General features: G+C 44.6%; 2 protein-coding genes across 2 annotated transcripts in view; both read left to right on the plus strand.

Moving 5' to 3' along the window:
- LOC311110304 (uncharacterized protein) overlaps positions 1–16,003 on the plus strand; it is a gene marked incomplete at both ends in the record, with an annotated part of 170,178 nt that extends 154,175 nt beyond the window's left edge. The window contains 4 exons of the mRNA XM_084188840.1: positions 3,628–3,739; positions 5,250–5,377; positions 15,056–15,497; positions 15,627–16,003. Coding sequence (XP_084044966.1) covers positions 3,628–3,739; positions 5,250–5,377; positions 15,056–15,497; positions 15,627–16,003 — 1,059 coding nt within the window. The remainder of the gene's footprint in view (positions 1–3,627; positions 3,740–5,249; positions 5,378–15,055; positions 15,498–15,626) is intronic.
- A 667-nt stretch (positions 16,004–16,670) lies between these two features.
- The window catches only part of LOC311110305 (uncharacterized protein), a gene marked incomplete at its 5' end in the record, with an annotated part of 54,375 nt that continues 43,801 nt past the window's right edge, over positions 16,671–27,244 (plus strand). Inside the window, one exon of the mRNA XM_084188841.1 lies at positions 16,671–16,890. Coding sequence (XP_084044967.1) covers positions 16,671–16,890 — 220 coding nt within the window. The remainder of the gene's footprint in view (positions 16,891–27,244) is intronic.

Here is a 27,244-nt window from a genome sequence, read left to right on the forward strand (position 1 = left end):
CCCGGGAGGAAGAGCAGCTCCGTCTTGCCAAGGTTCAGCTTGAGGTGGTGATCCGTCATCCATACTGATATGTCTGCCAGACATGCAGACATGCGATTCGCCACCTGGTTATCAGAAGGGGGAAAGGAGAAGATTAGTTGTGTATCGTCAGCGTAGCAAAGATAGGAGAGACCATGTGAGGATATGACAGAGCCAAGTGACTTGGTGTATAGCGAGAATAGGAGAGGGCCTAGAACTGAGCCCTGGGGGACACCAGTGGTGAGAGCACGTGGTGCGGAGACAGCTTCTCGCCACGCCACTTGGTAGGAGCGACCGGTCAGGTAGGACGCAATCCAAGAGTGAGCCGCGCCGGAGATGCCCAGCTCGGAGAGGGTGGAGAGGAGGATCTGATGGTTCACAGTATCAAAGGCAGCAGACAGGTCTAGAAGGACAAGAGCAGAGGAGAGAGAGTTAGCTTTAGCAGTGCGGAGAGCCTCCGTGACACAGAGAAGAGCAGTCTCAGTTGAATGACCAGTCCTGAAACCTGACTGGTTTGGATCAAGAAGGTCATTCTGAGAGAGATAGCAAGAGAGTTGGCTAAAGACGGCACGCTCAATAGTTTTGGAAAGAAAAGAAAGAAGGGATACTGGTCTGTAGTTGTTGACATCAGAGGGATCGAGTGTTGGTTTTTTGAGAAGGGGTGCAACTCTCGCTCTCTTGAAGATGGAAGGGACATAGCCAGCGGTCAAGGATGAGTTGATCAGCGAGGTGAGGTAGGGGAGAAGGTCACCGGAGATGGTCTGGAGAAGAGAGGAGGGGATGGGGTCAAGCGGGCAGGTTGTTGGGCGGCCTGCAGTCACAAGTCGCAAGATTTTATCTGGAGAGAGAGGGGAGAAAGAAGTCAAAGCATAGGGTAGGGCAGTGTGAGCAGGACCAGCAGTGTCATTAGACTTAACAAACGAGGATCGGATGTCGTCAACCTTCTTTTCAAAGTGGTTGACGAAGTCATCCACAGAGAGGGAGGAGGGGGGGGGGGGGGAGGAGGATTCAGCAGGGAGGAGAATGTGGCAAAGAGCTTCCTAGGGTTAGAGGCAGATGCTTGGAATTTAGAGTGGTAGAAAGTGGCCTTAGCAGCAGAAACAGATGAAGAAAATGTAGAGAGGAGGGAGTGAAAAGATGCCAGGTCCGCAGGGAGTCTAGTTTTCTTCCATTTCCGCTCAGCTGCCCGGAGCTCTGTTCTGTGAGCTCGCAATGAGTCATCAAGCCACGGAGCTGGAGGGGAGGACCGAGCCTGCCGGGAGGATAGGGGACACAGAGAGTCAAAGGATGCAGAAAGGGAGGAGAGGAGGGTTGAGGAGGCAGAATCAGGAGATTGGAGGGAGAAGGATTGAGCAGAGGGAAGAGATGATAGGATGGAAGAGGAGAGAGTAGTGGGGGAGAGAGAGCGAAGGTTGCGGCGGCGCATTACCATCTGTGTAGGGGCAGAGTGAGTAGTGTTGGAGGAGAGCGAGAGAGAAAAGGATACAAAGTAGTGGTCGGAGACATGGAGGGGAGTTGCAGTGAGATTAGTAGAAGAGCAGCATCTAGTAAAGATGAGGTCAAGCGTATTGCCTGCCTTGTGAGTAGGGGGGGACGGTGAGAGGGTGAGGTCAAAAGAGGAGAGGAGTGGAAAGAAGGAGGCAGAGAGAAATGAGTCAAATGTAGACGTAGGGAGGTTGAAATCCCCCAAAACTGTGAGGGGTGAGCCATCCTCAGGAAAGGAACTTATCAAGGCGTCAAGCTCATTGATGAACTCTCCAAGGGAACCTGGAGGGCGATAGATGACAAGGATATTAAGCTTAAATGGGCTAGTGACTGTGACAGCATGGAATTCAAATGAGGAGATAGACAGATGGGTTAGGGGAAAAATTGAGAATGTCCACTTGGGAGAGATGAGGATTCCTGTGCCACCACCCCTCTGACCAGATGCTCTCGGGGTATGCGAGAACACATGGTCAGACGAGGAGAGAGCAGAGAGTGTTTTCAGTGGTAATCCATGTTTCCGTCAGCGCCAGGAAGTCGAGGGACTGGAGGGTAGCATAGGCTGGGATGAAGTCAGCCTTGTTGGCAGCAGAACGGCAGTTCCAGAGGCTGTGGAACTCCAGGTGTGTGGTGCGTGCAGGGACCACCAGGTTAGAGAGGCAGCAGCCACGCGGTGTGAGGCGTTTGTGTAGCCTGTGCGGAGAGGAGAGAACAGGGATAGGCAGAGGCATAGTTGACAGGCTGTAGCAAATGGCTACAATAATGCAGAGGAGATCGGAATGAAATGAACTAAACATCTGGGAAAGGAGAGAGCAATCAATCTTATGTCATCGTAATGACTATAACATTTTATACTAACATCACCAATCTGAGGTAAAAGGGACGTGTAATTCCACAACATTTTATGGGTTGAAAATGAGGCTTGTGTAAGGTAGTAACACAAACTGTCCACATTAGGGGAATTAGCGCAATATACAGTAATTTAATATGGCAAAATAATTCAAGATGTCAATTTAAAATTATAGTATATGTTGCCCACTCAGAGACTATTGCAACAATGACATCTATTTCTTACTAATTTAACCATTTAGAGAGTTTGGTACCCTCTGTATATAGCCTCGTTATTGTTATTTTGTTGTTACTTTTTTTTCTTCTTAAAACTGCATTGTTGGTTAAGGGCTTGTAAGTAAGCATTTCACAGTAAGGTCTACACCTGTTGTATTCGGCGCATGTGACAAATAAAATTTGATTTGATTTAGAAAAATGCTCCTAAATACAATTTAACCAGGTGCTCTAGACTGAGCCTCCACAGTCTCTGTGCAGCAGCCTGAACGTTTGATGTCCCTAGTTGATTTTAGCTAGCTACGGTATCATTCCCCTTTTATCTGTGGTATCATAGCTAGCCTGGCTCGCTAGCATTATCAAATAATGTTGTATAACCAAAAGTAGCTACCAGCTAGCTAGTACCAGCTATCTACTTAGCTAATTACTCACCAACACCAGTGGTTTGACAGTTGACATGCAGCAGAATTGACCGTGTCGGATGTAATCCATTCCTGGACGTATTGTTGAAATGCATTGGAAGTTTGCATCATCTTCATGGAAGGCCATTTTCACTCCTATTTGCCATGCTTTGGACCCATATGAGACTTGACAATAAATGTCCACATGGCAGCTGGACCACAGCTGGGGGCGTGTTGTCTCTGGGCAATTGGGCATCATTGGCCAAAAGTGGGCATGTAAGTCATCCATACCAACCCTCCAGTAAGTGGTGACGAACTCTCTAACAAAACTCACTTTTGGACGAGACTGACTCTATGACCAGAATTATCATATTTACACTTTGTAGTCAATTTCGAGACTATAATTAATGTTTCTGAGTCATATCGATGCCACATAGGCCGTTTAAAACCAGAGAAGTTGGTTCTAAGGGGCAGTTGACCTTAAAGTGTGGGACCATGCCTTTAAATTATCAAACCATTAAAGGGTGTCAAGCAATCAAATCAACTACCATGTTTGCATAATACTCATAGCAATCCCTCATTGCTCAATCAGAAGATGCTCCATAGCAGGGTGCTCATATCAGATTTCTTGATCCAACATCCTCTCACTCTGTATCTCTTACAGTCAGTAGACATGGAGGATGGGAAGCCTGATCTGCTGCTAGTCAAAGAGGAGACAATAGAAGACAGACCAGAGAGCATTGACCTGCTGAGTGGACTAAAGATGGGGGAGCAAGGTAAGGGAGACATACAGTGCATTCAGAAAGTACTCAGACCCCTTCACCTTTTCTACATTTTGTTATATTACAGCCTTATTCTAAAATGGATTAAATTATTTTTTTCCCTCATCAATCTACACATTATACCCCATAATGACAAAGCAGAAACACGTTTAGAAATGTTTGCAAATATATATATTTTGTTGTTGTTTAAATATTACATTTACATAAGTATTCAGACCCTTTACTCAGTACTTTGTTGAAGCACCTTTGGCAGCTATTACAGCCTTGAGTCTTCTTGGGTATGACACTACAAGCTTGGCACACCTGTATTTGGGGAGTTTCTCCCATTCTTCTCTGCAGATCCTCTCAAGCTCTGTCAGGTTGGATGGGGAGCGTTGCTGCACAGCTATATTCAGGTCTCTTCAGAGATGTTTGATTTGGTTCAAGTCCGGGCTCTGGCTGGGCCACTCAAGGACATTCAGAGACTTGTCCCAAAGCCACTCCTGCGTTGTCTTGGCTGTGTGCTTAGGGTCGTTGTCCTGCTGGAAGGTGAACCTTCGCCCCAGTCTGAGGTCCTGAGTGCTCTGGAGCAGGTTTTCATCAAGGCTCTCTCTGTACTTTTCTCCGTTCATCTTTCCCTCGATCCTGGCTAGTCTCCCAGTCCCTGCCGCTGAAAAACATCCCCACAGCATGATGCTGCCACCCCCATGCTTCACCGTAGGGATGGTATTGGCCAGGTGATGAGCGGTGCCTGGTTTCCTCCAGACGTGACGCTTGGCATTCAGGCCAAAGAGTTCAATCTTGGTTTCATCAAACCAGGGAATCTTGTTTCTCATGGTCTGAGAGTCCTTTAGGTGCCTTTTGGCAAACTCCAAGCAGGCTGTCATGTGCCTTTTCCTGAGGAGTGGCTTCCGTCTGGCCACTCTACCATAAAGGCCTGATTGGTGGAGTGCTGCAGAGATGGTTGTTCTTCTGGAAGGTTCTCCCATCGCCACAGAGGAACTCTGGAGTACTGTCAGAGTGACCATCGGGTTCTTGGTCACCTCCCTGACCAAGGCCCTTCTCCCCCGATTGCTCAGTTTGGCCGGGCGGCCAGTTCTAGGAAGAGTCTTGGTAGTTCCAAACTTCTTCCATTTAAGAATGATAGAGGCCACTGTGTCCTTGGGGACCTTCAATGCTGCAGACATTTTTTGGTACCCTTCCCCAGATCTGTGCCTCGACACAATCCTGTCTCGGAGCTCTACGGACAATTCCTTCGACCTCATGGCTTTGTTTTTGCTCTGACATGCACTGTCAACTGTTGGACCTTATATAGACAGATCATGTCCAATCAATTGAATTTACCACAGGTGGACTCCAATCAAGTTGTAGAAACATCTCAAGGATGATCAATGGAAACAGGATGCACCTGTACAGGATGCACATTATAATGTATGAAAATGATCTAGTAATACATTTAAAAAATCTTCATATGTAGAGTTCTCTGCCATGTTTGTAAAGTCTATTTTGTAACATCTTCCTGTAGGTGGTTGGCTGGAGGCTAACAGAGAAGACTGGGCGGCCATCTTGGATTCCCAGAACCAGGCCGGTGCAGCCAGGGGCCCGGGGGACAACATCACCGAACAGGCAAGGACCAGAGGCGACATAGTGGAGGTCAGTAGATGGGACAGCATCCTCAACTCTGGGCTGGGAAAAAACACAAAACAACATCCGATCTTAGTTAGGAATGGGCATTTGAAATGATTTCACTATTCAAATAATATCATGATATTTTTTTGAATATGTGGATAGACGAAAAAAATTGTTTTAAAGAAAACATCTATATATTTTTTTCTTGCCAGTTCGCTGCGCTCTGCTTGTTTCGCAGAAGGGTGAGGGAGGGGCGAGAGAGGAGCAGGGGCCTGTGTGTGTGACAGTCTATGTGTCTGGCATGGAGAGAGAGAGAGAGAGAGAGAAAATAGCCAAACAGACTCGCGCTGGTTAGACAAACTTGTTGCTGACATAGGTTATCTATCATACCATCTGGTAGTGCCTATCTTGACTGCATCAAATCGTTTGTATAAAAGCTAGCTAGCTGCAGCAGTCAGCTAAGTTAGCTAAGCAGCAAGGCCAATTGAAGCTATTTTGCTGCGCTCCCTGTACTTGTCTACAACTCTATTCATATGAAACAACAGCCTACCTGTTGGATGATCAGTGTAGCCTACTCCTCATTTAGCCAACTTAATTATGTAATTTTTATTCCATTTTGCATTGATTAGAAATCTCCCACTTCACTTGCTACACATGGAGCCTCAGAATGTAGCGCCGCTTTGATTTATGACAATAACAACAAGCTACACCTGTGAAACGTGTGTGTGGTCTACCGGTGTGTCTTTTTTATAGGGCACACTCATAATAAAACGTATATACAGTACAAGTCAAAAGTTTGGACACACCTACTCATTCAAGGGTTTTTCTTTATTTTGACTATTTTCTACATTGTAGAATAATAGTGAAGACATCAGAACTATGAAATAACACATATGTAGTAACCAGTGTTGAACAAATCAAAATAGAGATTCTTCAGATTCTTCAAATAGCCACCCTTTGCCTTGATGACTGCTTTTCACACTCTTGGCATTGTCTCAACCAGCTTCACCTTGAATGCTTTTCCAACAGTCTTGAAGGAGTTCCCACATTTGCTGAGCACTTGTTGGCTGCTTTTCCTTCACTCTGCCGTCCAACTCATCCCAAACCATCTCAATTGGGTTGAGGTCGGGGGATTGTGGAGGCCAGGTCATCTGATGCAGCACTCCATCACTCTCCTTCTTGGTAAAATAGCCCTTACACAGCCTGGAGGTGTGTTGGGTCATTGTCCTGTTAAAAAACAAATGATAGTCCCACTAAGCCCAAACCAGATGGGATGGCGTATCGCTGCAGAATGCTGTGGTAGCCATGCTGGTTAAGTGTGCCTTGAATTCTAAATAAATCACAGACATTGTCACCAGCAAAGCATCCCCACACCATAACACATTTTTACATTTACATTTTAGTCATTTAGCAGACTACTTACAGTTAGTGAGTGCACACATTATTATTCAATTTTTTCATACTGGCCCCCCTGTGGGAATCGAACCCACAACCCTGGCGTTGCAAATGCCATGCTCTACCAACTGAGCTACATCCCTGCTGGCCATTCCCTCCCCTACCCTGAACGATGCTGGGCCAATTGTGCGCCGCCCCATGGGTCTCCCAGTCGCGGCCGGCTACGACAGAGCCTGGATTCGAACCAGAATCTCTAGTGGCACAGCTAGCACTGCGATGCAGTGCCTTAGACCACTGCGCCACTCGGGAGGCCACCTCCTCCTCTCCATGCTTTACGGTGGGAACTACACATGCAGAGATCATTCGTTTACCCACACCGCATCTCACAAAGACACAGCGTTTGGAACCAAAAATCTCCAATTTGGACTCCAGACCAAAGGACACATTTCCACCGGTCTAATGTCCTTTGCTCGTGTTTCTTGGCCCAAGCAGGTCTCTTCTTATTATTGGTGTCCTTTAGTAGTGGTTTCTTTGCAGGAATTCGACCATGAAGGCCTGATTCACACAGTCCCCTCTGAACAGTTGATGTTGAGATGTGTCTGTGGCTTGAACTATGTGAAGCATTTATTTGGGCTGCAATTTCTGAGGCTGGTAACTCTAATGAACTTATCCTCTGCAGCAGAGTAAACTCTGGGTCTTCCATTCCTGTGGCGGTCCTCATGAGAGCCAGTTTCATCATAGGACCTGATGGTTTTTGTGACTGCACTTTCAAAGCTCTTGAAATGTTCCTTATTGACTGACCTTCATGTCTTAAAGTAATGATGGACTGCCGTTTCTCTTTGCTTATTTGAGCTGTTCTTGCCATAATATGGACTTGTTTTTTTTACCAAATAGGGCTATCTTCTGTATACCTCCCTACCTTGTCACAATGTAAAAAATAGTAAAAATAAAGAAAAACCCTTGAATGAGTAGGTGTGTCCAAACTTTTGACTGGTAGTGTATATTTTTTATGTAATGGTCTATCATTGTAGGCTATGTAGCAATATCACGTAAATAATTGTATTTCATTTTAGATAAAGCCTTTTTATTGTTAAAATAGACCTAGAGTTTTTCTCTCTCAAAAATGAATACTTTCCCAAGTAATCGAATATTCTAATATTCTAATAACGTGCCCATCCCTAATCTTAGTCTCCATGACAACAGACTGGCTGACACCAGGGCAAGGTGTAGATTTGGTCTGCGGGGACGGGGATGTGTCCGTATGTGGCTGGAGAGAATGGACACAGACTCCGTCCTAGATTCAGAGAGACTGATGGCGCCTCAGGTTAACCCCCTAACAACTGAAGTGGGGTCGCCAATATTTGTTTTTAAATGAATTTTTTGTATTCGTTTTTTGGACAAAAAATGGAGAGTACAGTTTATTGTATGGGACAATATACAAACATTTTTGAGAAAGATAATTTGAAAAATACAATTTTAATGAGTAAATGTATTTATTGGTTTCTTTTCATTTTGTTAAGAGATGAAAATGTAATGAATTTCAAGTTATTTGTTGATGTAAAAATTGAAATATACTGATTTTAAGGTTGTGTCATTATATTTGGGGTGGGGTGGGGTCACGAGAGATTATTGCGAAAAAATTCCTTCAGCCTGCCTTCTATAAGATGTATCAACTGGAATATGGACCCTGCGACAACACAGACACTCCCTGGCCTTCATCCTCCTCACACTCTCCTTATGTTAAACCAGACCTCAGACAATGCCAGTTCCTCAACACTAAATGGCTACACAAGCCCATTGACAAATGACAGTAGTACAAACGGAATCAGTAAAGGAGGCGGCATAAAAGAGAAGCGCTTCCCGTGTTTGTTCTGTGAGAAAGATTTCATTTTCCCCAAACAGGTGGAGATCCACCAGAGGATCAAATCAAATCAAATGTTATTTGCCACATGCACCAAATACAACAGGTGTAGACATTACAGTGAAATTCTTACTTACAAGCCCTTAACCAACAATGCAGTTTTAAAGAAAAAAATAGATAAATAAAAAATAGCAAATTATTAAAGAGCAGCAGTAAAATAAAATAACAGTAGGAGGCTATATAATTTATATATATATATATATATATATATATATATATATATATATATATATATATATATATATATATATACAGTGGGGAGAACAAGTATTTGATACACTGCCGATTTACAGTGGGGAAAAAAAGTATTTAGTCAGCCACCAATTGTGCAAGTTCTCCCACTTAAAAAGATGAGAGAGGCCTGTAATTTTCATCATAGGTACACGTCAACTATGACAGACAAATAAAAAATAAAAATCCAGAAAATCACATTGTAGGATTTTTAATGAATTTTTTTGGTCACCTACAAACAAGCAAGATTTCTGGCTCTCACAGACCTGTAACTTCTTCTTTAAGAGGCTCCTCTGTCCTCCACTCGTTACCTGTATTAATGGCACCTGTTTGAACTTGTTATCAGTATAAAAGACACCTGTCCACATCCTCAAACAGTCACACTCCAAACTCCACTATGGCCAAGACCAAAGAGCTGTCAAAGGACACCAGAAACAAAATTGTAGACCTGCACCAGGCTGGGAAGACTGAATCTGCAATAGGTAAGCAGCTTGGTTTGAAGAAATCAACTGTGGGAGCAATTATTAGGAAATGGAAGACATACAAGACCACTGATAATCTCCCTCGATCTGGGGCTCCACGCAAGATCTCACCCCGTGGGGTCAAAATGATCACAAGAACGGTGAGCAAAAATCCCAGAACCACACGGGGGGACCTAGTGAATGACCTGCAGAGAGCTGGGACCAAAGTAACAAAGCCTACCATCAGTAACACACTACGCCGCCAGGGACTCAAATCCTGCAGTGCAAAACGTGTCCCCCTGCTTAAGCGAGTACATGTCCAGGCCCGTCTGAAGTTTGCTAGAGTGCATTTGGATGATCCAGAAGAGGATTGGGAGAATGTCATATGGTCAGATGAAACCAAAATATAACTTTTTGGTAAAAACTCAACTCGTCGTGTTTGGAGGACAAAGAATGCTGAGTTGCATCCAAAGAACACCATACCTACTGTGAAGCATGGGGGTGGAAACATCATGCTTTGGGGCTGTATTTCTGCAAAGGGACCAGGACGACTGATCCGTGTAAAGGAAAGAATGAATGGGGCCATGTATCGTGAGATTTTGAGTGAAAACCTCCTTCCATCAGCAAGGGCATTGAAGATGAAACGTGGCTGGGTCTTTCAGCATGACAATGATCCCAAACACACCGCCCGGGCAACGAAGGAGTGGCTTGGTAAGAAGCATTTCAAGGTCCTGGAGTGGCCTAGCCAGTCTCCAGATCTCAACCCCATAGAAAATCATTGGAGGGAGTTGAAAGTCCGTGTTGCCCAGCGACAGCCCCAAAACATCACTGCTCTAGAGGAGATCTGCATGGAGGAATGGGCCAAAATACCAGCAACAGTGTGTGAAAACCTTGTGAAGACTTACAGAAAACGTTTGACCCGTGTCATTGCCAACAAAGGGTATATAACAAAGTATTGAGAAACTTTTGTTATTGACCAAATACTTATTTTCCACCATAATTTGCAAATAAATTCATAAAAAATCCTACAATGTGATTTTCTGGAAAAAAAATTCTCTATTTGTCTGTCATAGTTGACGTGTACCTATGATGAAAATTACAGGCCTCTCTCATCTTTTTAAGTGGGAGAACTTGCACAATTTGTGGCTGACTAAATACTTTTTTCCCCCACTGTAGCAGGTTTTCCTACTTACAAAGCATGTAGAGGTCTGTAATTTTTATCATAGGTACACTTCAACTGTGAGAGACGGAATCTAACACAAAAATTCAGAAAATCACATTATATGATTTTTAAGTAATTAATTTGCATTTTATTGCATGACATAAGTATTTGATCACCTACCAACCAGTAAGAATTCCGGCTCTCACAGACCTGTTAGTTTTTCTTTAAGAAACCCTCCTGTTCTCCACTCATTACCTGTATTAACTGCACCTGTTTCAACTCGTTACCTGTATAAAAGACACCTGTCCACACACTCAATCAAACAGACTCCAACCTCTCTACAATGGCCAAGACCAGAGAGCTGTGTAAGGACATCAGGGATAAAATTGTAGACCTGCACAAGGCTGGGATGGGCTACAGGACAATAGGCAAGCAGCTTGGTGAGAAGGCAACAACTGTTGGCGCAATTATTAGAAAATGGAAGAAGTTCAAGATGGCGGTCAATCGCCCTCGGTCTGGGGCTCCATGCAAGATCTCACCTCGTGGGGCATCAATGATCATGAGGAAGGTGAGGGATCAGCCCAGAACTACACGGCAGGACCTGGTCAATGACCTGAAGAGAGCTGGGACCACAGTCTCAAAGAAAACCATTAGTAACACACTACGCCGTCATGGATTAAAATCATGCAGCGCACGCAAGGTCCCCCTGCTCAAGCCAGTGCATGTCCAGGCCCGTCTGAAGTTTGCCAATGACCATCTGGATGATCCAGAGGAGGAATGGGTGAAGGTCATGTGGTCTGATGAGACAAAAATAGAGCTTTTTGGTCTAAACTCCACTCGCCGTGTTTGGAGGAAGAAGAAGGATGAGTACAACCCCAAGAACACCATCCCAACCGTGAAGCATGGAGGTGGAAACATCATTCTTTGGGGATGCTTTTCTGCAAAGGGGACAGGACGACTGCACCGTATTGAGGGGAGGATGGATGGGGCCATGTATCGCGAGATCTTGGCCAACAACCTCCTTCCCTCAGTAAGAGCATTGAAGATGGATCGTGGCTGGGTCTTCCAGCATGACAACGACCCGAAACACACAGCCAGGGCAACTAAGGAGTGGCTCCGTAAGAAGCATCTCAAGGTCCTGGAGTGGCCTAGCCAGTCTCCAGACCTGAACCCAATAGAAAATCTTTGGAGGGAGCTGAAAGTCTGTATTGCCCAGCGACAGCCCCGAAACCTGAAGGATCTGGAGAAGGTCTGTATGGAGGAGTGGGCCAAAATCCCTGCTGCAGTGTGTGCAAACCTGGTCAAGACCTACATGAAACGTATGATCTCTGTAATTACAAACAAAGGTTTCTGTACCAAATATTAAGTTCTGCTTTTCTGATGTATCAAATACTTATGTCATGCAATAAAATGCAAATTAATTACTTAAAAATCATACAATGTGATTTTCTGGATTTTTGTTTTAGATTCCGTCTCTCACAGTTGAAGTGTACCTATGATAAAAATTACAGACCTCTACATGCTTTGTAAGTAGGAAAACCTGCAAAATCGGCAGTGTATCAAATACTTGTTCTCCCCACTGTATATATATATATATACAGTTGAAGTCGGAAGTTTACATACACTTAGGTTGGAGTCATTAAAACTTGTTTTTCAACCACTCCACAAATGTCTTGTTAACAAACTATAGTTTTGTCAAATCTGTTAGGACATCTACTTTGTGCATGACACAAGTAATATTTCCAACAATTGTTTACAGACAGATAATTTCACTTATAATTCACTGTATCACAATTCCAGTGGGTCAGAAGTTTACATACACTAAGTTGACTGTGCATTTAAACAGCTTGGAAAATTCCAGAAAATGATGTCATGGCTTCTGATAGGCTAATTGACATAATTTGAGTCAATTGGAGGTGTACCTGTGGATGTATTTCAAGGCCTACCTTCAAACTCTGTGCCTCTTTGCTTCACATCATGGGAAAATAAATACAAATCAGCCAAGACCTCAGGAAAAAAAATGGTAGACCTCCACAAGTCTGGTTCATCCTTGGGAGCAATTTCCAAACACCTGAAGGTACCATGTTCATCTGTACAAACAAAAGTATGCAAGTATAAACACCATTGGACCACGCAGCCGTCATACCGCTCAGGAAGGAGACGCGTTCTGTCTCCTAGAGATGAACGTACTTTGGTGCGAGAAGTGCAAATCAATCCCAGAACAACAGCAAAGGACCTTGAGAAGATGCTGGAGGAAACAGGTACAAAAGTATCTATATCCACAGTAAAACGAGTCCTATATCGACATAACCTGAAAGGCCGCTCAGCAAGGAAGAAGCCACTGCTCCAAAACTGGCATAGATAAGCCAGACTACAGTTTGCAACTGCACATGGGGACAAAGATCGTACTTTTTGGAAAAATGTCCTCTGGTCTGATGAAACAAAAATAGAACTGTTTGGCCAGAATTACCATCGTTATGTTTGGAGGAAAAAGGGGGTTACTTGCAAGCCAGAGAACACCATCCCAACTGTGAAACACGGGGGTGGCAGCATCATGCTGTGGGGGTGCTTTGCTGCAGGAGGGACTGGCGCACTTCACAAAATAGATGGCATCATTACGTAGGAAAATTATGTGGATATATTGAAGCAACATCTCAAGACATCAGTCAGGAAGTTAAAGCTTGGTCGTAAATGGGTCTTCCAAATGGACAATAACCCCAAGCACACTTCCAAAGTTGTGGCAAAATGGCTTAAGGACAACAAAGTCAAGGTATTGGAGTGGCCATCACAAAGCCCTGACCTCAATCCTATAGAAAATTAGTGGGCAGAACTAAAAAAGCGTGTGCGAGCAAGGAGGCCTACAAACCTGACTCAGTTACATCAGCTCTGTCATGAGGAATGGGCCATAATTCACCCAACTTATTGTGGGAAGCTTGTGGAAGGCTACCCAAAACATTTGACCCAAGTTAAACAATTTAAAGGCAACGCTACCAAATACTAATTGAGTGTATGTAAACTTCTGACCCAGTTGGAATGTGGTCCTCTGTAGCTCAATTGGTAGAGCATGGCGCTTGTAACGCCAGGGTAGTGGGTTCGATCCCCGGGACCACCCATACGTAAAAATGTATGCACACATGACTGTAAGTCGCTTTGGATAAAAGCGTCTGCTAAATGGCATATTATATTATTATTATTATTATTATATGAAACAAATAAAAGCTTAAATAAATCATTCTCTCTACTATTATTCTGACATTTCACATTCTTAAAATAAAGTGGTGATCCTAACTGACCTAAGACAGGGAATTTTTACTGGGCTTAAATGTCAGGAATTGTGAAAAACTGAGTTGAAATGTATTTGGCTAAGGTGTATGTGAACTTCCGACTTCAACTGTATATATATATACATAAATTGTTCGGCTGCCATCTGTGCTGGGACAGTTTCTGACTCGTCCAACCTGAAGAGGTACCAGAGGGTCTTACAGCTGCCACCAGTGTGAGAAGAGGTTCTCCCACCAGCACCAACTGAAGATGCACCTGAAGGTCCACAAGTGAGAGAGGCCCTTCGCCTGTATGCACTGCAGGAAGAGGTTCTCAGAGAGGAGCTACCTCAGGATACACCAGCAGAAAATGCACACAGTCCATGTATATAGTGGCATGTAATGTAGTACTAATTAGTTTGTTTGTAGTTCATGCTGTTGGTTTTGGATATATAGAGTGGATGTGTCATAATACCCATAGAACCTAGTGGTCAAACAGGGAAATGGTTCCAATCTTTTTTCCACCATTCATTTTTCCCATAGGGGATTTTAGAAACACTTAAAATAAGGGCTGTGTTTCGTGTAGGCTTACCCTGGTGTGACATTTTGATAACCATGTAAATCTATGTATGTAGTAGGGAACTGGATGAGGTGAACTGAGGAAAACATGGTGTGATGTGATGGTGTCTGTAAAATTGCTTCACTGATGAAAAGTGACAACCTTGTCCTGTTGTTTGATGCTGGTGTTTTATAATGAGGAAATGATAGTGCCTTAATTCATGTTTACTTGACATAAAGTAGTCAAGCTGTGTGTAATGTAATGTTGAACCTTTTCCAAAGTATTCCAAAATTCATTTTATCAAAGTGAGGGTATCAGATTTACAGAAAATATAGTGTTACCATAGTGGGAAATTATTCTACTTGTCACATGTATCGTTTCATGTAATAAAAGTACTGTACTTCACGTTATGTGAGTGTATGACAATTTTGTTGAAATTAAATACAGAAAGTCAGCACAGAGTAAATATTGTATCATTGCAGGGGCTGTTTCCCTTATCTCAGTCGAACCAAAACATACTTCATTCTTGAATCAACACATATGGACATTTTTTTAATGATAAACGCCAATTGCTCCTTATTATTAGGTACATTAATCCAGTGTTAGAGATGGGCTTGACTGTGGTTAACATTTTATAATATCATGTCATGTTTTGTGTGTACAGCAAAGAGTTTATTATATAAACCTCTCTTCTGTACAATTTGTGTTTACAGTCTGCAGTCCATGAGGACCTGCTGATATCCGGTGTTGCTGGCGGGCGAGACTGGACCTCTGAGGTGGCTGGTCACAAACCTTGGCTCCGGATCAGGACCCTGGATCAGGAGCCGTCGCTTTTCATTTCCGAGTCAGAAACAGAACCGAACCGTGAGGGACAGAGACTCCACCACAACCATCACACAGAACACAACCAGTGGACAGGTGGACTAAACAACCTCAGTCCTACTGGTCTTCAGATAGACAGAGACTCCAGTCAGGGATCCAGTCTGCAGCCCAGACACTTCTCTTCACAGTCTCAGTGCAGGGATGAAGCAGAGCCTGGGGCTGATAGAGATAGACCCTCCTGTTCCTATGACACAAAATCCACAGTATCCATGATGAACAGAGCAGGTCACCCTGGGCTTCAGCCTTCAGAGAGAGTGGTGGGAGACACCTCCGGTGGGAGTCTAACAGGAAGTCTGTCTTCTCCTTCAGGATTTTGTTTAATGCCTGGTGAATGGGTTCATAGAAGGCCTGGACCTGGGTCTAGCCTTCCTCAGTTACCTCATGGTTACCCCACCAATACAGACAGGGTCAGGATGGGCGTTCACCACAAGAGGTACCTAGCCTATAACACAGCACACAATCCCAACAACACCCAAACAATGGCTAGAGGTCAAGGAGGGAGCTCAAAGACTAACCACCTGAGGGTGGTGGCTCCTGCTTCTACCTCGTCTGGTGTCATTGGGTTACAACGTGGGAGGCCGAGCAATAGGACGGACGCCGACAAGCCGTACAGCTGCCCCACATGTGGGAAGCGCTTCGCTAGGGCAGACTATTTGAGTGAGCACCAGACCGTTCACACCAAGGAGAGGCCCTTCAAGTGCAAACTGTGTTACAAGAGCTTCTCCTTCCTGACTAACCTTATCAGACATAGGAGTGTCCACAACCGGGAGAAATCTTAGCAGTGTGGCTCGAGATGTACGCAGGGGATATCTGGAAACTATTCTTAAGTTGACATATTATAGTTGTGAAGTGTTTTGGGGTAAGAGGGTAATTATCCACATACCCTTCATTAACCCTTTGTTAACTTGTCATTTGAAACATGCTTGTGTAAATACCTGTTTTTAGAGAGACCTAGGCCAAACAAAGACAGTTTAATATTTACCTTACTGAGGTGATGTAGATGGAATAAAGTAATTCTATACTTTTCTTCTGTATTCTTGCTAACACACTGTTCTTTCTAAACATGTCTGCCCTCAGCTTGAAAGATACTGATCATGGGAGATTTGATGTGTAATGTAATAAACAGTACCATAATTCAAAGAACAGCGTGCAGACCTTTTTCATTTAAGCACACCCTTTCAGCTATGACGCCAACCAATAAGATCCTTTCTCTTTATTGTAGAACAATTTCCACGTTAGTGTTTTTATTGTTGTTATTTAGACATTTATTTAAATCCTGGAGCTCAAAATATGACTAATTTAACTGCACATCATCACATACTTACTGCAGAAGTATTTTATTCGCATTGGAGACAGAACTTGGTTGATAGATGTTATCTGGATAACGCTAGCTAGCTGCTAACAACAGCTAACTGTATGGTTTTTCACAATCAAATAGCCTCCATCATGGAGGTGCTAGCAAATGCAGCAGTGGCAGACATCTGTAAACTCGTAGACGAAGACTATGTAGTGTTTCGTTTGGAAATAACTCAAAGCCAGAAAGAAAACAGGACATTGCGGAGGAAACTACAGCTACTGGAACTGAAGGTGGCACGGGAGCGCGCAGAGAGGACAATGCGAGAGCGTAGTGTCAAGATCCTCGACAGATACAGAGGCATGTCAAGAGGTACAAATTGCAGAAGGCCGAGGCTGCGCGGCCTGTTATCTCGTTCACCTTTGCGCGTGTTCAGATTCGTTATCCAGAAATGGGTCTTGGTCAGGTTTAGGATAGTATGCAATAACTCCTCTGATTACTTGGCTGTCTTGAGCAAAGACACAATATCATATTATAACCGAATTCTTGTTTAATGCACTTCCTATTATTTACTCAATGAAAACAATGTGATGCATGGAACATAATACATCGATTTAATAAATAATATATCAAGAAGTTGAGAAGTGTTACCTTACATCCTTGCCAATTGTAGACAGTGACAATAGTATGGAATAGCTTTTGACACAATAGTATACCGTTGAGCATTGACAGAAGCTAACCTAACCACCTCTTTCCCCCCAATCACTCTCTCAGGCAGGGGCGGCCTGTTCAATAGGGCGATATGGGCGACGCACTGCCAAACGGGAAAAGGAAGGGATTTTTTTTCTAATCAATTATATCACGGCAACAGTAGTTATCAGTGTTGTAATCTATACGTCTGATCTGCCACAGTGCCACACTGCCACTAAATGTCGAATCAGGCTAAAGTCGTGCTTCAAATGGCTCCCCCCCCTTTTGGGGCGATTTCAGTCAGGTTGAAAATCGCCCAGAAGTCTCTCATAGCCTCTAATGTAAAATCTATTTTTTTCAAATTTCAGAGCCTTCAATACAATCTCTATGGGTGTCTGAGGGCTTGCACTTACGCGCTTTCGTCATACGTAACGTAACGTAACCATGAACGTAACTGAGAAAAGAGCGGATTGTGTCTTTGAAAGAAGTTCCTTTTTGTCGGCGAACAAATGAAGATAAATTGGCAACGAAACAATTAGGACCTCCCAGACCAAATTTAATAATTCAACAGGTTTCTACTAAAGGCGGAAAGTCCTACACCCGAGGATTTTCCAAAAATTGGTACGAACGGAAAAATAACATTGCCACTCAACTTGATGAGGGATACAGGCTAGCTGTCCGCCGCCACAACGATGAGGTTAGTGTTGATAATCACAAGTTTACTGGAGAACTGAGACCAAGTAGAGACTTTGGACAGGGTGGATATGGTATAATAAAGGCAGTTTATTCAGAGGTAAAGATATCTGGAATCGCGTGCACGGACCCGTTCGTCAAACTCTTAGGGAGCTATAAATTAAGCCCCATTACTTACCATATCAGATAAGAGAAATTGCTGCAGCTACATATATTTTACATCCTGGCCCTACATAGTTCACTATTTGCATCACTTACCAAAATATTACATGTGGTCATATATGCTTGGAAAGTGGAGATGCCATAGAACGTCAAAAAAGTAAACATTGCTGGAGACACATTGCCGTTTTGGAGAAGACATCGCGTTTGCTAGCGAAGAGATTTGTTGTGGCAAATGAACTTGGGCTGGGAATTGCCAGGAACCTCACGATAAGATATATGCATCAGCATTGCGAGTCTCATGATTCTATACGTATTGCGATTCGATACTGTGATTTTATTGCGCACCATATGTCTGTTGCAGAGGGATCAGAAAGCCATGAGAACGAGTTTTGATCAGTCATGGAAATAAAAGTGCTGAAAACAAATTGGCTCCCAATGTGAAAAGATTGAGAACAAGCTATGAAGGAACAATAATGGTGTTTTGGTGCAGGTACAGCCAACTAGCGCTAAAATATTGCGATATTGTCAATACAGTATATCGTAAAGTATCACTATGTAACTCGATTTCTTTCACCCCAATCCCTCAAATTAACGGTAAATAACTGAATTGTTTGCCCCACATTTAGCTAAGATGATTAGCTAGCCAGCTAAAATGTTTTATTTAGTTAGCAGTCGCATCTACAATAGTTTACTGTCAATAACATGTCTCCAAAAATGACGTGGTGTCTCCAATTGTGTTGACATTTTACAATTGCGATGCGCATCCATGAGTATCCACTTTCTGTAGCTCAGCTGGTAGAGCATGGCGCTTGTAACGCCAAGGTAGTGGGTTCGATCCCCGGGACCACCCATACACAAAAATGTATGCACGCATGACTGTAAGTCGCTTTGGATAAAAGCGTCTGCTAAATGGCATATTATTATTATTATTATCTGAAGAGAGCCCCGAAACATTGTGTGCAGACATTTTATGCAATAAATGAAGTAGGTTGAATCTAGTAGTTCTGATCTTCTGATTGGTCCTGATGAGTTGGGCGAGGTCCCCTCCAGGCTACTGTCACTGTTGCATTGGCTCTGAGTCGGGTTCTCTGTCTTCAAATGTTCAGCCTAAGAGAGGGGATTTTTGTGTGTGTGTGTGTGTGTGTGTGTTTAACAGTGATGATGTGTGTGTGTGTGTGTGTGTGTGTGTGTGTGTGTGTGTGTGTTTAACAGTGATGATGTGTGTGTGTGTGTGTTTGTGTGTGTGTGTGTGTGTGTCCTCAGAGCAAGAACTCGTGAGTTGGAAGAACTGAGAGGCCTATGGCGTGGGTGTTGTCCTTGGCCACCTGCTGACAAGGCTGACAAGATAGGACCCTTTTGTCCATTGTTATTGGATAGGAACAGAACTTATAACCAGCTCCTGACCTAAATAGATCTTAGCACAACATTTTACTCAACATATCATATTCCATATTCACTATAACAAATATATTTACTACGACATTAGCAAGAACCACCACATCCTCAGCCGGCTAATCCAGTGTGTGAAGTTTTGCGGAGTGTTTGAGTTAGCTTTGCGAGGCAAAGATGAAACTGAGGGCTCCACCAACCCTGGTAAGCCAACACTTTTGAGATCAGTCAATAAATGCTTCTGGTATTGACTTATATGCTGCCCCTGTCTTCATGTTGTTGCTGGACATATCTTTTTTAAAATGTGTGTAGGTCACCTAAATCATCAGAAAAATTGCCCCCCCTGAGAATTTTTTCAGGAGCCGCCACTGCTCTCAGGTGAAGGACATCTCACTGGAGGCCACAGGAGCTTTGTGAAGCCAGCGGGACACAAAACATGGAGAGATGGCCAACCAATCACTGTTGTGCTGGGGTCAAGCTGGAGAGGTCAAGGACCCGACTCAGCATCACGGTGGTCAGTGGAACGCTGCGCCCCGTCCTCAAATCAGAGACAGACACACAGGCTTTAACAGGGCTGGGGCGACTGAGCTGTCCTCCTTTTCCCCACTCAGAGTATTTACTTTACGGTAACCCAGCCCGAGGACGGTTCTGTCCAATCGGGACACAGGTGAAGCGTTACAGAGTGGCAATGATCAGGTCCTGTTCATACGCTACAGAGACAGAGATGATACCTGGTGACGTGCCTGTGCGCTTAGATAGACAGATTAATCCAATGAGAGGGGACTGGAACAAGTACAGTAGTTGTGTATACTCTGAAGGGTGCCTAGATAAGAAAGGGGAGGTTCTGGTCGTAGACCGTGAAAGTGGACATGGATTGCAGACGAGACTCACTTAGGAGAAGGACACTCGCAGGGCAACACTAGTGACTTCTTAGACTACAGGGAAAGCTTAGAGACAAATCTAAATGTCGCAACCCACTCCCCTTTCAACGTGTACAGGGGTGAAATGCTTCAGCTGTACCCAGTGTCAGATGCGCTTTGCCCGGGCTGGCAACCTAAAGATACACCTGAAGGTCCACACGCGTGAAAGGTTTTCTAACGTTTAGATCAAACCCTGCATTAAAAGACTAAGATTAATTGTCATTAATTCCAACCTAGTTTAGAAGCCTGTCCATGTTTAAAGCCCCTCTGTTACAACGCATTCCATGGTGTTCAGAGTTCAAGGGGTAAATCAATCTCCCGAGGGGGAGAGTAATAAATTGGGCAATTCTCTCTCTGTCCACAAGGAGGCACTCCTCCCCCATAGGTGGCTTATTACTGGGATTCATTGCTGATTCCTCCCTGTAGTCTACAGTCGTGGTCAAAAGTTTTGAGAATGACACAAATATACATTTTTACAAAGTCTGCTGCCTCAGTTTTATGATGGCAATTTGTATATACTCCAGAATGTTAGGAAGAGTGATCAGATGAATTGCAATTAATTGCAAAGTCCCTCTTTGCCATGAAAATGAACTTAATCCCCCAAAAACATTTCCACTGCATTTCAGCCCTGCCACAAAAGGACCAGCTGACATCATGTCAGTGATTCTCTCGTTAACACAGGTGAGAGTGTTGACGAGGACAAGGCTGGAGATCACTCTGTCATGCTGATTGAGTTAGAATAACAGACTGGAAGCTTTAAAAGGAGGGTGGTGCTTGAAATCATTGTTCTTCCTCTGTTAACCCTGGTTACCTGCAAGGAAACACGTGCCGTCATCATTGTTTTGCACAAAAAGGGCTTCACAGGCATGGATATTGCTGCTAGTAAGATTGCACCTAAATCAACCATTTATCGGATCATCAAGAACTTCAAGGAGAGAGGTTCAATTGTTGTGAAGAAGGCTTCAGGGCACCCAAGAAAGTCCAGCAAGCGCCAGGACTGTCTCCTAAAGTTGATTCAGCTGCGGGATCGGGGCACCACCAGTGCAGAGCTTGCTCAGGAATGGCAGCAGACAGGTGTGAGTGCATCTGCACGCACAGTGAGGCAAATACTTTTGGAGGATGGCCTGGTGTCAAGAAGAGCAGCGAGGAAGCCACTTCTCTCCAGGAAAAACATCAGGGACAGACTGATATTCTGCCAAAGGTACAGGGATTGGACTGCTGAGGACTGGGGTAAAGTAATTTTCTCTGATGAATCCCCTTTCCGATTGTTTGGGGCATCCGTAAAAAAGCTTGTCCGGAGAAGACAAGGTGAGTGCTACCATCAGTCCTGTGTCATGCCAACAGTAAAGCATCCTGAGACCATTCATGTGTGGGGTTGCTTCTCAGCCAAGGGACTGGGCTCACTCACAATTTTGCCTGAGAACACAGCCATGAGTAAAGAATGGTACCAACACATCCTCCGAGAGCAACTTCTCCCAACCATCCAAGAACAGTTTGGTGACGACCAATGCCTTTTCCAGCATGATGGAGCACCTTGCCATAATGCAAAAGTGATAACTAAGTTGCTCGGGGAACAAAACATCAAAATGTTGAGTCCATGGCCAGGAAACTCCCCAGACCTTAATCCCATTGAGAACTTGTGGTCGATCCTCAAGAGGCGGGTGGACAAACAAAAACCCACAAATTCTGACAAACTCCAAGCATTTATTATGCAAGAATGGGCTGCCATCATTCAGGATGTGGCCCAGAAGTTAATTGACAGCATGCCAGGGCGGATTGCAGAGGTCTTGAAAAAGAAGGGTCAACACTGCAAATGTTGACTCTTTGCATAAACTTAATATAATTGTCAATAAAAGCCTTTGACACTTATGGAATGCGTGTAATTATACTTCAGTATACCATAGTAACATCTGACAAAAATATCTAAAAACACTGAAGCAGCAAACTTTGTGAAGACCAATACTTGTGTCATTCTCAAAACTTTTGACCACGACTGTACACTAGTCCCTATGAGGTGCTTAGTGATACAGGTTATGGGTTCTATAGGCGATTGGTTTCATTTATGGGAATTAGATTCAATTATGAATTGCCCATCTGTTACCACAGAAGGGGTCTGTTTTTCAGAGATGTCTGTCCCCTTTCCAGCTGGGTTACAAGGTGCTGTGGCACCGATACCTATGACTGGCTGAAAGGGAATGTAACGTTATCACTAACTATTGTTCCCTGAAGGAGGGAAACGAGGTACAACACCTGTTTGGCCCCATGCCACCCATTCCTGGGCTCAGTGAAAAGTGGTAATAAATTGAATGGATGAATCCGAGCACCACACTTATCACCTGTGGAAGGCGGGGCTTCCAGTGAGGCACGGATTTCATTGGCCTTGTCAGGCGTGATTGTAGATCCTTTAACCAAAGTCACGAGAGTGCAACTCCCTACAGCATGTTGTACCTCATTTCCCTCCTTCAGGGAACAGTAGTTATAGTCATAACGTGGATTACATAAGAAAACATTTATAGTTGCAGTAGACTAACATCAAAATGTGGCCATGGATGTATTACTCATTTTAAGGTTGAATAAATACTGTTACATTAGTTTGTAAGATAGCCTTAACTTAAGGCTATTTACTGTATTACAAAAATATTATTGAGTTGTGCTTGGTTGACATCGCAACCAAATAACATTTAAAGGATATCTAATTGGATAGTTTCATCTGAGCCATTGCCTTAATCCTATTCTTTACCTTTTATTTTTGGTTTAGTTAAAATGTGTTAACTGGTCGACAAGTTAATAGGCTATTTACTGTATTGCAAAAGTAATTTTGAATTGTGTTTGGTTGTCAACAAATTCCAGTTTGTCTACAAATTAATGACGCAGGTTACACTTTTGCAAAGCTACTCGGTTAAAAATAAGAGCATGAATGACAATAAAGGTATGACTTGAATTATATGCATAATGATGTAGAAACAATATCGCTCAGCTTGGGAACTTTTGGTGGGGGGGAAGTAGCCTTTATAAGTCTCCATGGCGGGTAAAGACCATCACTTCGTTGTCTTGTTGGGAATAGTAATAATTCATGACAGTACGCATTGTAATAGTTTAACAGTTGTTTTTCATTTTATTTCTCACATTAAACAGACATTTGAGAAGGATTTGAGAAGCGAATTGCTTGCAGTTGTACCTATGACGCACAGACACACTAAAGCTGTACAGTGTAGTTAGAAAAGTCAGTTTACATTATTTGCAGATGTGTTCCCTTTTATTTACAAATCGAAAAATGTAACATTTGAAATGAATGTGGCAGAACAGTTAAGCCAAGAGTTCCTGTGGGAGTCTTCTCCTTCAGTCTTTTTGCCTCCTATGCCTCATTTCCCATTAGATGGGATTTTCCCAATGCCAACTTCACCTGAGACAGCCACTATCCAGTGTCATGTGTTGCTGAATTACAGATCTCGCTATCCCAATGTCGCTGCTGTCCATGGTGCTGAAATATCCAATCTCGGCTATTTGCATACATAGGACCATCCACACTTGACACCACACACACAAGTTAATGCTTTTTCTCTCACACACTTTTGAACATTGCACAACCTGCAACAAGACACTGAAACAACACTTAATTTCAAGTTTGTTTCTTTCTGAATAAAGATGAAATCAATGTGTGGAAGGAGATTGGACAATGTATAGGCATTCCCTATAGCTGTTTTTGACTGGAGCATGATCAGATTGCTTTGTTTGAGCCAGAATGGAAATTTGGTCTGAGAAACGACGCCCATTATAGCATGACTATTTCAGACAGAATTAACTTTATGTTATATGTAAAAATATAAATAAGGCAATGTTTATATGACCCCCTTTCAAACAGTCACTTATTTATCACTTTCTTGCAGATATACAGTGCATTCAGAAAGTATTCATACCCCTTAACTTATTCCACATGTTGTTTTCTTACAGCCTGAATTCAAAATGGATTCAATTATAATATTTTCTCTCACGCAGCTACACACAATACCCCATAATGACAAAGTGAAAACACGCTTTTGAAATTTTTGCAAATGTATTGGAAATTACATACAGAAATATCTCATTTACATAAGTATTCCCACCCCTGAGTCGATTAAAGCTGTGTCTTTCTGGGTAAATCTCCAAGAGCTTTGCACAACTGGATTGTAAAATATATGCAATATACATTATATAGACAGCCATTTTTATTTTGCCATAGGTTTTCAAGCCGAATTAAGTCAAAACTGTAACTAAGCCACTCAGAAACATTCAATGTCATCTTGGTAAGCAACTCCAGTGTCACACCCTGGCTCTGGGACTCTATATGTTGAGCCAGGGTGTGTTCATTCTGTTGTGTTTATTTCTATGTTGGCTAGAGTGACTCCCAATCAGAGGCAACGAGTGTCAGCTGTCGTTGGTTGTCTCTGATTGGGAGCCATATTTAAACTGTCTGTTTTCCCTTTGTGTTTGTGGGTTTTTGTTCCGTGTTGGTCATTGTTACCGTGGACTTCACGAGTCGTTTCTTGTGTTGTTTATTGTGGTCCTCATCTCTGTTAGACGATCGTGACAGAAAAACCCACCATACAAGGACCAAGCAGCGTGTCCAGGAGCAGGCAGCCTGGACATGGGAGGAGATATTGGACGGTAAAGGGTCCTGGACATGGAAGGAGATACAGGCCGGGATGGATCGGCGTCCGTGGGAAGAGACGGTGGAGGCGCGCCGGAGAGAGGAGCAGCGGCGCCAAACGGGTCAACGTCGGACAGGCGAGAGGCAACCCCAGAAAAATTTTAGGGGGGGGCACACGGCATGGACGACGGGGCTGACGGAGGCAGACAAGGGGCGTATTCAGAGGGCCACCAGGTTACGGGGGTCACTGGTCAAAGTAGAGCCTACGGTGTGCGTCGCCAGCCCGGTCCGGCCTGTCCCTGCTCCACGCACCAAGGCTACGGTGTGCGTTGCCAGCCCGGTCCGGCCTGTCCCTGCTCCTCGCACCAAGCCTACGGTGTGCGTCGCCAGCCCGGTCCGGCCTGTCCCTGCTCCACGCACCAAGCCTACGGTGTGCGTCGCCAGCCCGGTCCGGCCTGTCCCTGCTCCACGCACCAAGCCTACGGTGTGCGTCGCCAGCCCGGTCCGGCCTGTCCCTGCTCCACGCACCAGACCTACGGTGTGCGTCGCCAGCCCGGTCCGGCCTGTCCCTGCTCCACGCACCAAGTCTACGGTGTGCGTCGCCAGCCCGGTCCGGCCTGTCCCTGCTCCACGCACCAAGCCTACGGTGTGCGTCGCCAGCCCGGTCCGGCCTGTCCCTGCTCCACGCACCAAGCCTACGGTGTGCGTCGCCAGCCCGGTCCGGCCTGTCCCTGCTCCACGCACCAGGCCTACGGTGTGCGTTGCCAGCCCGGTCCGGCCTGTCCCTGCTCCACGCACCAAGCCTACGGTGTGCGTCGCCAGCCCGGTCCGGCCTGTCCCTGCTCCACGCACCAAGCCTACGGTGTGCGTCGCCAGCCCGGTCCGGCCTGTCCCTGCTCCACGCACCAAGCCTACGGTGTGCGTCGCCAGCCCGGTCCGGCCTGTCCCTGCTCCACGCACCAAGCCTACGGTGCGCGTCGCCAGCCCGGCCCGGCCTGTTCCTGCCACTCGCACCAAGCCAGGGGTGCGAGTCGTCAGCCTGGTCCGGCCCGTTCCTACTCCACGCACCAAGCCAGGGGTGCAAGTCGTCAGCCTGGTTCGGCCCGTTCCTACTCCACGCACCAGGCCAGGGGTGCGCGTCGTCAGTCCAGCACAACCCGTGCCTGGGTCACCGGTGCCTGGTAAGGTACCGGTCAACTGCTCCACTACGGAGCTGAAGCTAACCGCTCCTGCTAAGTCCAGTTCAGCTCCAGCCAGCGGGGCCAGACTGGACCAGAGGCGCTATGGGGGGTTTATTGGAGGGTGGTGGGCAAGGCCGGAGCCAGAACCGCCGCCGAGGAGGTATGCCCACCCAGCCCTCCCCTGTTTTGTTCAAGTTGAGGCGCGGTCGCAGTCCGCGCCTTTAGGGGGGGGTACTGTCACACCCTGGCTCTGGGACTCTATATGTTGAGCCAGGGTGTGTTCATTCTGTTGTGTTTATTTCTATGTTGGCTAGAGTGACCCCCAATCAGAGGCAACGAGTGTCAGCTGTCGTTGGTTGTCTCTGATTGGGAGCCATATTTAAACTGTCTGTTTTCCCTTTGTGTTTGTGGGTTTTTGTTCCAGTTGGTTTGGTCATTGTTACCGAGGACGTTACGAGTCGTTTGTTGTTTTGTTTATTGTTGTTTCTATTATCACTAAAGATAATAAAGTTAACCATGTTCGTTCATCACGCTGCGCCTTGGTCTATTCAATACGACGATCGTGACATCCAGTGAATATTTGGCCTTGTGTTTTAGGTTATTGTCCTGCTGAAGAGGGAATTTGTCTCCCAGTGTCTGTTGGAAAGCAGACTGAACCAGGTTTTCCTCTAGGAATCTGCCTGTACTTAGCTCTATGCCGTTTATTTTTATCCTAAAAAAGTATCTAGTCCTTGCCAATGACATGCATACCCATAACATGATGCAGCCACCACCATGCTTGGAAATATGAAGAGTGGTACTCAGTGATGTGTTGTGTTGGATTTGCCCCAAACATTACGCTTTGTATTCAGGGCATAAAGTTCATTTCTTTGCCACATTATTTGCAGTTTTACTTTAGTGCCTGATTGCAAACACAATGCATGTACAGGTTTCCTTCTTTTACATTTACATTTTAGTCATTTAGCAGACGCTCTTATCCAGAGCGACTTACAGTTAGTGAGTGCATACTCTGTCAATTAGGTTAGTATTGTGGAGTAACTACAATGTTGATGATTCATCCTCAG

This window comes from Coregonus lavaretus (assembly GCF_964263955.1).
Source record: "Coregonus lavaretus genome assembly, contig: SUPER_35_unloc_3, whole genome shotgun sequence".
Classification (NCBI taxonomy): Eukaryota; Metazoa; Chordata; class Actinopteri; order Salmoniformes; family Salmonidae; genus Coregonus; species Coregonus lavaretus.